This window comes from Hippoglossus hippoglossus, chromosome 20, assembly GCF_009819705.1.
Source record: "Hippoglossus hippoglossus isolate fHipHip1 chromosome 20, fHipHip1.pri, whole genome shotgun sequence".
NCBI lineage: Eukaryota > Metazoa > Chordata > Actinopteri > Pleuronectiformes > Pleuronectidae > Hippoglossus > Hippoglossus hippoglossus.
The window spans coordinates 10,048,465-10,065,011 of NC_047170.1; the positions used below are offsets into that span (position 1 = coordinate 10,048,465).

General features: G+C 41.6%; 1 protein-coding gene across 6 annotated transcripts in view; it reads right to left on the reverse strand.

Annotated features, from left to right (window-relative positions):
* Positions 1 to 16,547, reverse strand: part of myrip (myosin VIIA and Rab interacting protein) — a 109,075-nt gene that overhangs the window by 8,189 nt on the left and 84,339 nt on the right. For all 6 annotated transcript variants that reach the window (XM_034572669.1, XM_034572674.1, XM_034572672.1 and 3 more), the window contains exons 4-8: positions 15,207 to 15,343; positions 3,884 to 3,964; positions 2,636 to 2,733; positions 2,359 to 2,439; positions 1,717 to 1,872 (exon numbers count right to left, since the gene is read on the reverse strand). In XM_034572669.1, the coding sequence (XP_034428560.1) occupies positions 1,717 to 1,872; positions 2,359 to 2,439; positions 2,636 to 2,733; positions 3,884 to 3,964; positions 15,207 to 15,343 (553 nt within the window). The remainder of the gene's footprint in view (positions 1 to 1,716; positions 1,873 to 2,358; positions 2,440 to 2,635; positions 2,734 to 3,883; positions 3,965 to 15,206; positions 15,344 to 16,547) is intronic.

Consider the following 16,547-nt stretch of genomic DNA (forward strand, 5'->3'; position numbering starts at 1 on the left):
AATTTTGGGCCGTGTCTCACTTAAATCCACAGGCCCCTCAGATGGATTTTCAGTCAGAAAAGCTCCACTCAGACAAATACTGCAGTGGCAGAGTATCCAGAGACAGATATAGTAGTAGATAGTAGAGCTGTGAGTTCAAACTCTCATCAGCAGATGGAGCTAGAAAACAACTCAATAAGTAGTCAGCCAGGAGAAGCTCTACAAATCTCTTCATCTCTCTTCTACAACCATAAATGTCTCTTTGACTCATCCTCCGATCAATGAGGGGATATTCTAGGTTTTGGATGAAGTTTTCTTGCCGGAGCAACTTTGTACAGTTGGTGTTTGTGTAGATACACTATTCTAAAAAAAACTGAATACCATCCTGAAACTTGGTTAAACATTGGGATGTCGATTTAGAGGCTTCTCTACTGAAAATGAAAGGGTTTGTACGGGTGGATTCAAAAGTTGCACATGTGCATAAACTCACACTTACATTTAATTTGAATTTGTGTATATGAAGGAAGCTTTGATTAGAAAAATAAAAGTGCCAATGTATGTTCAGGCATAGACTGAAGTTTCTAGTGGAGCGCAGAAGAAATGTGAATTCTTTCAGTGGGTAGGATGCGCAGCACGGATTTGAGTATTTGCATCAATGAGTCTCATTGAGTGTGTTTGCATAGAGCTGATAAACAGAGCCGGTCCCGTGGGGCAGTTGAGGAGAATCCCGACGTATTTCACAGGACTTTGATCTGCGCTGAGTGAAGCGGCGGGAAACTGAATGGCGAGGCCCGGGGAGCGCCGCTTTGATGCTTCTCTCATACGGGACGATGACAAATCTCCAACGGTCCCTGCTGACAAGTGGTGTGAACCACAGTCAGGTGTGTGTGTAAAATGCTGATGTGAGTATGCAGTCTTATGAGGCTGTGTAACATGTGTGTTGTTGCTGTTTTGTGTATAATTCCCCTTCAAACTTTAGTGAAACAATGCAAGTTAAACTGCATTCGGCTTTTCCTCTGACTCTTCAGGTATCAATCAGATCTGATAGATACTTTTTATGCTTAGATTTTTATTTGCTTAAAGGTTATATACTGTATAAAGCAATAGATTTTAAACATCAATATAGCGTATATATTGGCCTACAGTGATTTTCTGTGTAAACACTTAATGGTGTGTAGTAGAGTAATGTCATACACTCTGTGTGATCTGAGCTTCTCTTTTCTTTCTTCTGGAGGCCAGTGTGGCCTGACACCTGTGGATCTTTTGTACTGTCTCATTGTTTTTCCTCCTTATTAAGATCAATAAAAGCCGCAAACACCAAATCCAAACAAATTAATTCTCCAAAGTTGTAATTTTTATCTGTATCTGAGTCCATGACATCAAATATTCATCTAAATATTCAACTTAATCCAGGAGGTATTTACAGCTTTGCACAAGGATTAATTACAGGTGGAGGTCATGAGCACAGAGGACACCAGGCAAATAAAGAGGCCAAATCGAGACCACATTAACGCATGTGGCCGTTGGGACTGAAAAGTTCAAGTCATTTCCTGCTGAGCAAAACATTCCTGTGCTTTTAAAACCTGGAAAACACACAGAGTCATTGGCTGACAAACCACAAACTGCATCATCAAAGACCAAATCCTTCTGGTCAAACATCAGCAGTTTGCACCAACTGATGCCAGCTTTATATAGTTAGTTGCCATTTGTAGGGTTAGAGTGGATGTGCACACTGACCCAGAGAGAGTTGGAGGATTTGAGGGGGTCCTGTGGTCCTTGTGAAGAGGTGTGAGGTTGAGAAGGAGAGGGCAGGTCACTGGGCTGGATCAGAGGCTGAGGCCAGACAAAGTCATACTCTGTCTGCATCTCTGAATGCTTCCTCCTCTGGATGATCTGAGAGGAAAAGAAGAAGAAGAGGGTGAAATAAGACAAAATGAGCCGTGAGGTATGTACGGATAGACGGGCTTCGTTTGCATAAAACATTTTTATAATAAATGCAAATTAGACTAATTAAAATGTAATTCTGCAACAGCATTTTACACTTAATCATGAATAATGTTAAATCATGAAACTAAATGCATTAATCCAGTTTTCATTTCCATTTTCATGTGATGTGCACCTAAACACTTAAAGTAGAGAAAATAATACATTTTTTATCTCACTTTCAAAGACCTGATGGCCAACAAATGATAAATGAAACTGAAAAGCAATTAAATCAAACAATACACCGCTCTCCTGATCCACCAGTCAAAGTGAAGTGAGCTACATTCCAGAGTGCATTTGCATTTGAAAAACAAGGTTAACTACATTTATTCTTTCATATAAAAGGGGAAAAGTAAGTTGACATGTAAAAATAAAACTCACTCTTACTCAACCTACTTTTTGCACAATGGTTGTAGCAAGTTCCTCTATGAGCTCCTCTCTGTGGTCCCGCAGATACCGAGCCTCATTCTGCTTCTCCTACATACACACACACATAAAAATATATTCAGTTCAAAGCGAGTGATTACCAGGAAGGGGTCTGTGCCAAAACCACGACTCCATCCCACTGTGACTGACAGGAGGGTAAGAGAATGAAGAGGCAATGGCAGAGAACGGGGGGATAGAAAAGAGAGGAAGGGAAATCAGAGAGGAAGAAGAACAGAGGGATTCTCACCAAGCTGTCACCGAACTCCTCCGCCTTAGCGATGGCCTCTTCTATAGCCTCCTCAGCGACACGCAGGGCGACTGTGAGCGTCTCTGCCATACTGTGTCCTGTTATCACACACACATACAGCATCTTCAAACATCTGTGAGACGTGCACATGCACCTCTGTGACACATATGCTGACCTCTATCTATATGGTCTTTTTATCATACCATAAAATGTCAATCCTGCAAACTGTCGCAGTTTATTGGTGCTCGGAGCAAAGCTCTGTGGTAATGTCTCAACAAATACTGGATGAATTACCATGAAACCTCGTCCAGACATTCATAGTTCCCTGAGGATAATTCCAAATGACTTTACAAATCCGTCGGGATCTGGGACTTTTTGCCCTCGTGTTTTATGACGTCTCGTCTTAATCAAGGAAAAGAAGGGTTGCTTTCAAACATTTTGTTGGAACCAGAGCTGCATGACCTTGATGATGCTTTATTGTGAAAATTGTGAGCTTTCATTAAAGAATATATCCATGGCAGCATGGTGAATTGTAATTTTTATTAACTGGCGCCAACTTTGGCATTATACAAACTGCTTTAATTTGATTTGTTTTCATGCACCTGTTCAAATGTGCATTAAAGGAATGAATTCGACCCTCAAATCAAAATGGTGATTTATGTCCTTTAGCATTAAAACCATTAGCGACAGAAAAAGGTTTGTGTTGGTTTGATCCATTTCAACACAACAACGTGATGTAAACAGAGTTTGTTTGTGGGCCTCTGAAGAGCTGCCATTATCTAAATGACACATCTTGATCATTGCATGAACAACTCATAATTTCTGAAAAATAAATAAAATAAGCTTTATCATTATATAGGAGCTTTTCAACTTGAATATTTGTTTGTGTGGTTAAGAGTGTTTATGGTGTGTAGGAGGCTGTGTGTGCATTTATGTTCCTGTGATTGTGTGTGTGCAGTTTAATGTTGAGAAGAGAGCTTTCTCCTCTGCGTGTTTGCAATTAGTTTTATTGTTGTGTAACACTGATGAGATTCCCTCTCACGCTCGCGCCATTTACAGCGCGGTGTCTATTTGTTGAGGCAACTATTATCGGGCAATAAACATAAAAGCTCAACCTTTTAGCAAGATGAAAAAAAAGGGACAATTGCTGAAAAAAAAAAAATCAATATGGCAAACCCAACGCAGCTGAAATCCCCCATCACCCAGCGCTGCCTTAAAACACTGCCCGTTCACCAGCACATCTCTCACCTTCACTCTGTTTGTAGAAGGCGGAGTCACTGCCGCAGATGCTGCCATCGTTGTCGTTGCTTCCGTCGTGAACACTGCTTTCTGCGAGACAAAGACAAATGAACCCGTCAGATAACAGCCTTCAAACATCCTGCCCCTATCATACTGTGTAATAATGTAGCTACACACTCTTCTTTGCACGGTTGCCACATTAAAAGTAGGTTACAGTGCGAACAATGCCACTAAACCCCTCTTTGCGCTCCCGACTCTGTTTTGGCGTCTTGTGAATTGCAATTGTTTGGTTTCATCGACTTGGTGTCGCTCCCAATTGTGCATAAAAGGAAAACAAAAGTAAGTGACAGTTCAAGGGAAATGACAATGATAATTCCCCTCTTGCCTTTCAAAACAAATCACTCTCCGACACTTGGAACAGGAATATTCTCATCGGATGAAAGCATCACCATGTTTTCTTTGTAGCTCACTCAGGCCAAGTATCTGGTGAGTTAGCGCAATATTTGTGCAAGAATCTTTTTCAAAGAAACCCCCCAAATCTCAAGTTAGAGCAAAGGGACATGAGACTTAAAGTCAGTGGTGGGATATAACAAAGTACATTTTTTTTTTTGTATAATGTCATCACACTGACAGAATAAAACTTTCTGTAATAAAACATCTGACAGTAAAACATTTGGCAAATGTGGGCCTGTGGTCTAATTTGTGAGTTGAAGGGTACCTGATGTGCAAAAGATTGACAACCATCGCACCACATATAACTGTACTTTCTGCTCCACTGCATCTCTTTACATGTTCACATTTCTTTTTTTCCCTTTTTTTTTAAGTAATCAATTGCGAGCGGGGAATTGATCCAAGCAGGTAGGTATTATTAGACTCCGCCTCCCCCTGTAGCAGCATCACTGGTGAAAAAAACAGCTGAAATGGCTTCGGAAGAGGAAACCGCCAAGACTTAGCTATTAATTCATATTATGTATCATGTTTTCAGAAGCTGCAGCATTCTTTATTAATAGGAAAGTCTGTAGTATAAACAATACTTAATAAACAGTTACATAAGCAAGTAGGACTACCTTCTGCAAGTACTCTTACTTTAGTATCTTTAAAGCAAGTGACTTTTACTCAAGTAGAAAAGTTAATGTGGTACTATTTTGACTTACTTTTATGTAAATAGTTTGAGTTCTTCCTTCACCACTGCCCAAAATGGCAATTTTTGTGGTAATGATTCTTAGACAGGGCTTCTTGAACAGCGGGGTGGGGGAGAGAAGATGGTGAAAGGCCAAAGAAGAAGATTTAAGTTACAACACCCCCCCCTTAAAACCACATATTCCCTGTGTGGCCCATTAACTCTTGTTAGATATCTCCCCTGTGGTTCCCCCGTTTATTGTGGCCTTCTCATCAGTCCAGCTGTAAAAATGAAGAGTGGGCTCTGTCGTGATTAAGAAGACAAACTGTCAGGCAGCATGGGAGAGGGTTTTAACTGACCACTGAGGTAGAATATAATGCTGCTGTAAAAGGGAAGGGAGACCTCTGACTGACCAGGCTCCACGTACACTTCTATCCTGACAAAACACAAGAGCACCTCGTCTTTGGTTCCACCGCTCGTCATCACTTCAGCTCATTTCCATTCACTGACCAGAGTCTAAACAAAACCCAGCCCACACCTCGGCCTTGTTCCAGTGCTCTGGCTCCTGCCGCTGACACAAGCACAACCAAACAGCCGTGACTTCCATCCTTGGCTCGTCTGCTCGCCGCCGACATTAATCTGCTCTCCAGTGTCCTGCTCCTGTTGGACGGGCTGCGTGTCCCTGGCTGAATGCACAGAGCTGGTCAGAGTCTTCCCGGTGGATTGGTGCGAGTCAGGCTTCAAAGAGTCCACAGCAAACTGTAACACTGCTTGCCATTACACCCACAGACTCCCCACCAAGTGTAAATACACATATTTTGAAAATAACAGCAATGCACTTAAGTTATTTCAGAAAGTGTTCAATGAGTTCAACCAAGGCCGAGCAAACAAAATAGAAAATCAAAGAGGAATTTCTTTTATTCCCTTGACAGTCGCAGGAAGACAGCCAGCTGTCACACATGTTCTACTATTTCAGCTTTACTGTGAGATGAGCCGCTGTTTGTCAAAGCTGTGTGACGTTTTAGTGCAGAGCCCGTGAGCCAGCAATCACAAACTGTGACATCGCTTCACTTTGATGTGCAGTGACAAGCTGTAATTCAACAAGAAAAGACAATGTTTGATGTTTTTCTGCACATCTAATCACAGAAACGCTGCCTTAACAGCAGCAGCACCTCACACACGCAGCCCGAAGGTGTGTGAGGAGTTCGTCCACTTATAGTACATTGGATTTAATGTCTCCATGTCCATCCCACTTCTCCCAGTCACAGTTTACGGGATAACATGTCCCCAGACCATTACACGCTCCAGCCGTCCTTCACTCTCAGAGTTGTCTCATTCTCGACTGAGGCGGTGTTCGATGGAGCTGTACCGTTCTCGCTTGGTTAGAGCTGAATTATCGTCGATGGCAGTGTGGAAGGGGACAATAGATCGAGAAATTACCTGCAGCAGCTCAGGACAATGTCGACACAGAAGGACTGTTGTCAAAGAAAGTGAGCTGTCTCACAGACACGAGACAGACGGGTGGGCAGGTACGGTAGCACACACACGTATAAACACACACACACAGGGAAGCTGATGCACAAATATGCAGACAAAGAAACCTCTGACGACGAGGTATCAGGATAATTCTTCCCACAACAGAATGATACGTTTGCCATTTGCCGTCCCTGAATGACACGGCTGCCCGTCATTACAGATGGAAGGTGTGCGTGTGTCTCATTCTAGTACATTCATCCCTTTTTCTTTGCCATGACCATCATCTCACCTTTGGTCTACATCACGTGCCACGCAGGGAGATGGAGGAGGATATTGCTCATTATCACCATGGTAACCAACAGACATCAGTGGTGGCCATCGTCTACGAGGGCCTCTTTGGTATCTGACAGTGGCTGATGGTTAAATGAATTAACAATTTCCTAAGCCAGCACTTTATGTTGGGCGATGGGACAGTGAAATCACACACTCACTATGGTGAGCGGTAAATTGAAATCTTGGAAATCGTCTGTTTGCTTTAGTTTAGAGATGATTCCAACACTACCACTAAAGCCTACAAAATCAACAGCCTGACTGATCTCACCCTCGGCTTTGAGCTTGGCTGAGTTTAGTTAACGTCAATTCCTCCAGGTACGATTTCATGCCCCCAGTTCCTGATGGAGGGCATCCTGCTCACCTTGCAACCAGTGGATCAGGAGAACATCCTCTCTTATCCTTTCAGTTTGACACCGTTTCTGTGTCTCTGCCTCGGTGCTACAGACACTCGTCCTCTGTCTCCAGCCTGGTAGAGAACTCAGTGACCTTCTCCTCCTGACAGACAATATGTGGCTCGTCCTGTTGGAGGTGAGACCTGGGCACAGCCTTGTTTGTAATCTAACAATCCTTCAGCTGATATATATTGAATCCATAAGTTCCTCCAACATTTCCAGTGTTTCCAGTAGCCCAGTGTTTTGTCACCGTACTGCAACAAATCATGGGATAGCTTGGGCCAGGAAGGATCCACCAGTTGGGGCCTTTGTTTTTGAGGGACGAAAGGACACATTTGTCGGCCGCATTTGAAGGAGCCCCTGAAACGTGAGATTCTATTTGCGCCGCTGTGCTGCAATCATTCTTTAAATGAAGCTTTCAAAGGATGCTGCCCCCGAGTTGAGAATAATGTACTGTCCTCTCAAGGCTCTGACATCTCCCAGCACTCAAACTCCACTTACACAAAAGAAGTCGGAAAATTATCTGTTTCTTTAAAAAACTGAAAATTCTACTTTGCAAAAGGCACTTTCAATACAGGGATTAATGTTAGTGAAATAAATAGCACGTCTTAAGCCGAAGAAAAAAGTGGGTAAATAAACGAACCAGTAAAGCTTCACTTAGTACAAACATTTCTAAAGTGCCAGCAGCAGCAGGAGGAAGAGGAACAGTCCAGACGGTTTCCTTTCAATTACAGTGAAGCATCTGGCAGCACACACAGCCTCATAAACAGCGTCCTCAGAACAACGGCTGCACCGACAGGATGTCTGTTTACATCACGACAGGCTGGGAGACGGAGAAAAGTAAACAAACTTGCACCCGATTCATTGTGTCTCTTTAATTTGGGAGATAAAAGTTGCACTCGCAAAAATGTCATAGAAAATAAAATATAAGAAACAAAAGTAGGACGTTTTAAAACAAAACAGCAATCCTTTAAAATTATAAATTAAAGAATGAGATATAAACCCAGAAACATAAAAATGGCAACCCCATACAAAAATACCCAAAAAAGACTCTTAACAGGAGGTCAGGGACAGCCTCATTCTACACACACATGTCCCTGAACATGTGCACATATGTACATCAGTGTCACTATCACACAAACTGAGTCAGCCGTTTGGTCCGAGCCCTGTGGTCGCTTCGTTTGCTTCTCGACAGCAGCAGCTCCGAGCCTCTGTTTAACATCGTGCCCTCCAATCCCTCCAGACAGAGCTCTGTACTCTGAGTCAGCAAGCTCTCAGCTCCGATAAGACACACAACACTAATGATCCCGAATGTGACAATACGCCCATGACTGCCTCCACTACTGATACAGGAGGTTTATCCATCAATGTGCCCTAAAAACAAGCCGTACATTAGTACAAATCCCTTCTAAGGCCTCGGGAGGTTTTTATGTTTTCTTCTGATTTGAGGTTTTGTTGGAGAGAAACAGCGGAACTCACTGGATTAGCCACATTTAACCTTGTGCACTGCAGTTTAGTCAAAGTTACGAGATATTGGAAGAAAATGGATCACATCAGCATATGCGCACTCTGATTGACAAGTGTATGTCTCCTTACTTCCTATTCCTTTTTCAAAGTATAACCACTGCCATGAAATAATACTGGTCCTAGATTTCATGAAAACTTTTGTATTGATTTAAAATGTGCTATTGGAACTGGAGATTCAGTATCTGACCTTGGTCCACATGAAATGGTAACATTTTCAAATGCCTGTCCAAGATTTCAAAATCAGAGCCATAAAAAGGTTTGTTTATTCCATCTTTCTGATTTGCTCACATTCCAATCATCATGAGAATCCTATCAACTTATTAATAAGACAACAATGATCTGACCCCTTTTTTATATATAATATATTTTTAAACTTTTGAATACAATTTCCCGACTTTGTGAATCCAGACACAGAAACACAATCATACAAAACAAACCTGCAGAGCATTACAACTAGGGTTGCAAAATTCCGGGAATATTCAAAGTTGGAAACTTTCCATGGGAATTAACGGGAATATACGGGAATTAACGGGAATTAACGGGAATAAACTGGAAATTTTGTGGGTAATTTAAACTAACTGTATTTACCTTGTCATATACAGACATAAATATAAACATTTTGTTTTGTCATAAGCTGATTTGAGCCCCTTTGGGCACTTGACTATATGATTCTGCATCTTTGTGGCATTCTTAACATAGGTCTTTGCACAGTATTTGCAAATGTACACAGCCTTTCCTTCTACATTGGCTGGGGTGAAATGTCTCCACACATGAGATAGTGCACGTGGCATTGTTCTGTAGAATAAGATGAGAAAAAAGCTTGTAAAAAACACTAATGCAATGCCAGGGATATAAATAGTTAGCTAAACAATTGGAATCGTCTTTAAAAATATTTTACAATTGATGGAAACATGAATAGAAATAGGCTAGATGAACAGATGAACAATCCTCAATCTGCATGCTAATATATTTTCCCCAGTAATATCATCAAAACTTACCTGACTAGTCCTTGGGCTAATGCAGTAGTGTGGCCTCAATAGCCCTGCTGTAGTGTGCAGGATGCTGGGAATTATCTGTGCATGTGATGGAGAAATTCAACGTGCAGCGTGTACTGCATTCCATACATCTTTAAAATAGAGTTTTGAATGACGTTTTTATTGCTCAGTGTTTAATTTGCGGTAACATTTTTTTTTCAAAATTCCCAAGCTTAACTTCCCATGGAAAATTTCCGGAAAGTTTCCGGAAATTTACCGGAAATTTTCCGCCCCTTTGCAACCCTAATTACAACACAAGCACACATGAAGCACTTACGGTTTTAAAAAAATGCATGTGAGTGCAATGTTGTTGTTTTTTTATTGGTGGTTATAGAAATCTACAATGATTTTACATCTATCTAAGAATTCCAGAAACGTCTGTCAGTGGCTCACATATCTTGAGAACCGTCCATGAGCTTCAAGTGTTTTGTTAAGGGCCCAGGGAAACAGGGGAGCGCTGTGCTCTGCAGCAGCAGTGTCTGGGGCTCATTAATGTAAGTGATGAGTCCCAGTCCGAGACATTGTCGATCATGAAAACAGCGAGTTCATGACAGTGGCAGAGACAACCGATTCTCCCGTTCAGGGTTCTGCGTACTGACATCATTGCTTTCTGATGGTATCAGAGTTTTTGTCAAGCCGTGTTAATATCAGACAAAAAGTGCGCGCACACGCACACATACACACACACACACACACAAACTCTTCCTTTGTCATCGCACTGAAAAGGCGGCGGCCGCCACAGAAAGCTGCACATCTCTGCTGCGCTGCGTCTCCTCTCAGTTTTCTTGACAGAGAATAGAAATGTTTGAAGGTCATAATATGTCTTAACATTTTCTCAGAGTCGCCGTCATGTTACTGAAGGTAGGAAGCTTCCCACAGACATTTAGAGGGATGTGACAGCAAACACAAAGCGCAGGAAAAAAAGTGGGACAACAGTAATCCCCCGTTTCGAATGAATGTGATTAAAGTGTCAAAAAATAAAATCCATCACTCCTGCTTTTGATGCTTCATAAGAAACTCATCACATGGCATTTCATGGCAAATTTGATGATGCTATACCATAAAACCAGGAACGCGGAAAGCCGTTAGAAGAAATTACAAGCATTAGCCGCTGCCCTTATTCCCGTTTATCATGGCGTAAACACAAAGCCCCTGTGATACATTTTTAGAGGGACGCATGGTCGGAGCAAATCACAGGAATATAGTGCAAGAGATGATAAACACGGCAAATGAAGTGTGCCAGTACAATCTGTTGTTTTCCTCAAATAAACGTTGTGGCTCTTTCTGTTTTTGAATGCCTGCTCTTTAAAAGAATGATTTGACATTCTTTGGAAATACACTTATTCACTTATTTCTGTGGGTGGTATGATAAGACTGACTCTACTCCAATGTCGGTACTACATTAAATATAAAGAAAAAACAAGCTGCTGGTTAGCTACGCTTAGCAGAAAGACCAGAGACAGAAGGAAACAGGTAGCAATACTGCAGCCAGCCACCAGGTGGCGATTAAGACACTTTGGCTTCACTTTTGGGCAGCTGCAAATTCGTCCATTTTTATATACAGTCTACGGTCACTACATTTGTGCTAGACTAAGCTAAGCAAACTACTTGATGAAGCTAATATTTTAATACATGAGTGGTATAAATCTTATCATCTTACCCTCTGCAAGAACACAAGTAAATATATTTCCCCAAAACACTATTGTCTAAAGCTTATTGCCCAGGCCCAAATTAAACTGTTTAGATCTATTATATCATTTCAAATAAAGTGATCATGTCACTCCACTTGCTTTTTTTCCCTCTAACATTTTCCTTTTACGAAGACACTAAACAGTGGCTCCACTGTTTTCTGTCATATTTAATATCATACGTCTGTTGACATGTAGTGAAAACTGGTTAATGCTACAGTGTTTCAGAGAGACTCATTCATGAGTGAATTCAAACACATACTAAACACACATTTAGTGGACTCACTTCACGCTCTACTGCCGTCTGAGGCATTAATTACTAATTTAACACACATGCATCAGCCCCTGGCATCTGCAGACTCTCCTGATGTGGAGCTTATATCAGTAATTCGGATTTTAAAAAAGGGGAAGTTTATCTCATGAGGCAAAAAAAAAAAGATATAGTTGGATTTCCTTTAAGTATCCTCTGTCCTCACTGATATGCTATCAGCTTGTCTTTTACAGGACATGGTCACTGACTCTTCATCCATGTTTAATGTCGAGATTCTCCAGGGGCCACATCTATCACGCAGAGCAACACTCTCACTTTCTACTGTGCGCGTACACACACACACACACACACACACACACACACACAGAGAAGATGGTATGGTATTTGTTGTAGGTCACAGGGATGATGGACACGTACTAATCGCTTGCTCTGTCTACTCTTCCTATTGGTTTGAAGGTCACACTCTCTCTCTGGGGACACGATAGATGTAAAACGCTCACGTCTGGAGCCGTCATGTCAGCTGGCATTTCACACTCGTATGGAGTTGATTTCACAAGCGTTGTTCCCTTGGTGATATATAAAATAATTACACATCCTTTACTAGCACATGTGTAAAGTGAGCTTGTCTTTCACATTACTGGGAACCGGTTGATGAGAATGTTTTATGTTCAGGTGGCTGCTTTTCTACTGAATGAAGACGAGAGGAGAGCCATATTAAAATTCAGGGAGTTTTCCGGCGTCATAATAAAAGCCCTTTTTCTTAGAGCAAAGTAAACCAAGCGAGATGGTGCAACATCGAGCAACAACACGATCTAATTGAATTTTCTCCAATCTCATGCTGATTTACTTGCCGAAGCAAAGACTCAAATATATTATGTTGTATTGAGAGCACAGAAGGCTTGATATACAGAACATCATGGTAATCTGTTGCCGTTATACTCTGTACTTGTCAAGACACTTGACATATCCCATAATTTGCTGCAGAAGAGGGAATAAAAGGGCATTTTCTTTCCAATAAATTAAAACCTAATTATAGTAGTGACAGCTTGACTTGCTTTTGACATTTTCACAATTCATTTTGGTTTAATCTGATTTGTACAACATAACAAGGGTGGAGGAAAGATAAATATTTTCACATAAACACAAAATGGAGAAAACACAACATCTCTAAAAATGTCTTTTCCTGAACGAACCGATAATTTATCACAGCGGCTTTAACATCCAGTTGCACACAAGCAACATGCACACAAATCAGAGTATATACATAATCATACGGCATGTCAGCTCGCCAGTTAGGCAGCAGGGATGTGAGAGGAGGAACTGTTTTAATCTGCTGGGTTCATGTGAGCAGATGATGTAAGAGAAGAGGAGGGGGAGAGTAAAGGAAAGGACTATATAGTGGAGTGGAAGATGATGAGGGGGGGGGGGGGGGGGGGAGGAGAGGAAAAGAGAAAAGTGGAGGTTGAGAAGAAGAATCATTTGTCCACTCATACACCAGAAGAAGCTGCAGCCATCACAACAATCACGTTTGTCTTGGGAGAACTTTCTACCTACAAGGGAAACTTCATCACAGAAATAAAGAACATGAAGTGTGAAGCACCTGAAACGCCGGTTAATGGAAAATGCATCCATCACTCTAACTTATCCATTCAGCTTTGGCTTTCTTACACTGACGACTAAAGAGTGTAACAGTCATCACCCACTTTTAGAATGGCTCTGGTTCCGCAATTGATGTTTCAGAAAATCCTTATATAAAGAGTTTAAAGCCAGGTATGAGATGAATCGTGGCTGTAAAACCACAACATTTTGGAGCAAAAAAAACTATTGGAAGTAGTAGTAGTACTTCTCCTTGACACTGTGAATAAAACGTGTTTTATAACATTGTTTCACAGTCTCGTAGTTTGTGGGAAGGTGTCTGCCTTAGATGGTTTGAAGATGATGGCCCATTATCAAACTCTCTATTCAACTGTTGAGCTCTTTTTCTTGATTTATACAGTACACCTATAAAATCAACTAAAGCATAACAAGATTTTTGGCTTTTGTCGCACAAAGCCTTAATTGTTTGACATCCTCAGTTGATTTATCTGCTGATAAAGAGCTGATATGAACTGGCACCTTGTTATAATATTCAATCAACATATTTTTAGATTCCCATTAAGCAAAATCTAGATTTTCTTCAGCTCATCAATACAGTCACTTTGACTTTTACTTTGACTCCACATGCTGTCTAAAAAAGGAAAGTGTAATAATGTGGAAGTAACGGACAGAAATGTTTATATCATTGCAAGTTAGTCATAATGTAGCAGCATTTCTCTACTGGCATAGTAGAAAATAAATTCTTATAATTATGATGGGATTCACATTTCTCCTTATCACTCAGGCCGATCCAATCACTACATACATTACAGGCCTTCACTCAGTCCTTTATTCCCCTCATCTCGATCTCATCCAGTTCCACCTCAAGTCTGACCTGATTTATCCGCTCTGTGCTCTCGTCATCCATTTAATCCCGTGTAGGCAGCCACAGCGGCAGACTGATCATGTTGCTGCCGGGTCAAAACAATATTATCAGGAGGCAGAGGGGGGGGATCGGATGAAAGCTGAACTGCTGCTGTCCTGCACAGGAACAATTCACTAAGGACGAAAAGTGGCCTGTGCACCACTGGGATTAACTGGTCGGATGAAACCACAGGGCAACTCGCCCGAGTCTGTCGTCATCACTCACTCACACATTTGCAGGTGCAACAGCAGAAATGTTTTTGCTATAGGAGCTGCAGCGATGAAATTAAGTGGTTGTTCCACAGAACAATCACCCCCCCTTGAGATGTGTCTACAGCTGGTTTCAGACATGCACTTAAGTCCAGACATTTGCCTGAACATTTCCTAAGGGGCTGAATGCAAGAGCAAAAATCTCCAAGTCAGTAGCTCTGGATATTTTCTGGAATTGTTCCTGCCAGCTAAGCTCCCTAGTAAAATGTCCGGTGAGCCCATGTGAGAAAGGGCTGACGCAGGAGTTGAGTGAGAATCGATTGCCTCCTGCATGTTCTAACCTGTCACAACCCACCACTCATTTGAATGTTTCAGGCATTTTCCTGTTGTGAACGCGTCTGACCCCCCCCAAAAAATCTTTGTTTCCTGTGAGAAAGTAATTAATTGATTCATTCAGCAAGAGAACACAACATTTAAAACAAAGTGATCGATCATTCAACAAAGCAAAACTAATAAGCAATCGAGGGAGCTCGTCCCAGGAGGGAAACATCGGCAACCTCAAGAGAGGCCGATTTACTTCCAACTCGGAGGACGAGTAATATTAAAACAGTGAAATTGCTTTAATCACAACATGACACAACATTGCACAGAGACAGGAGGCCGCTCTGCAATCAAAGACGACGCAGAGGAGGATGATTATAAAGTACAAAATAAACAGCAAAAGAAAAGGAGCGTCTGCACGGAGGCCATGCGCGGCTGACTAATAAAGAGGATGACGTTACCTGGGAGATCAGAGAGCGCCCCTCTCTCGATAATGTGCTTTCTATACAGAGTCTTCAAAACCTTGGCGCTGCCAAACCTCTTGAACCGACTCTTCACGTTGTTGTAGTACCATTCCAGGGACTGTGTTCTCAGAACCCTGCAGACGAAACACAAAGGAGGGAGAGAACGTTAAGTCGGAGAGAACAGATGGGAAAGTAACTTTTATTTTATTTTATTATAATTACACCAGGATTTTATAACTTCAAATTCAAGCCAAGACTTCCATTAGGTTTGAGAGTCTTTTAATTATAAAAGTAGATGCCCAAACCTTCTAGACTTTTTCAGCCATTCAAGAAAGAATAAAGTCTTTCCTGCACTGTGATGGTGTTTTAAAGTATATTTCTAATATAGATGTTTGTGTTTCTTATCAGACTGCTCCGCTCTGCTCTGTGATATGAGCTTCATAAGGAGATTCAGCAGTGGCTCTTCCTCTCTGTGGAGGTCACATTAAAGATATTAGTATGTTACCAAGCAGAATCCAAGCTGTGAACAGTGGGTTTTCTAATGTGACATCACACCATTTTCCAGACTCTTCCTCACGTCTTGGTGCACGGGCCGACTGGTGCTCGAATGCCAGCCCTCAGCGCAGAACAGATGATTATATAAGCGGAAAGTCATAACGCGGAGAGGGTTATGAAAAGCCCTCAGAAACGCGCTCCCGTTTGCACCAGTGTCGTGTCAGATTGCATGAAACTCTGCCAACTTGGTGTTTAATCTGTCAGTTTGGCTTTTTCCATGCTACAGTTGTGAGCAGAAACAAACAACACACAGAGAGACAGATTTATTTCTCAAGGAAATCACTCCGACACACTGTATTTGTATGTAATGTATTATGATTATAGTGATTGAAAGATGCAATACGAATAAACTCGCCTCACATTTGAAAAATTCAAATGCGAAAATTGACATAAGTGCAGGAAATTGATCTTATTTTTCTCCAATGACAAACCTTCAGGAAAACGTTACAGGGACACACTCATATCTTAAGAACGAAGGGAACTGAGTCGCAGGCTTCTTGAGCTGTTCCTTTTATAATCAAGCCCATATTTTGCTGCCCTAAGCTCCACCGCTGAAAAGTGAGAACACAAGATTTCTGTCACTGAGAAGGACATGCAATGTAAGTAATTGGATGCTGTTATAGTCCACACACGCAAAAAGATATTGGCGAGATGTCTAAGATTGGTTCCGATACAAATCTTAACCTATCATATCATTATCCAAGTGATCAGGACTTTTGAAAAGAGAAGGAATGGAGCCATATGATCCGTCTCCCTCCAAAGAGCCGGAATTCTACATCACTA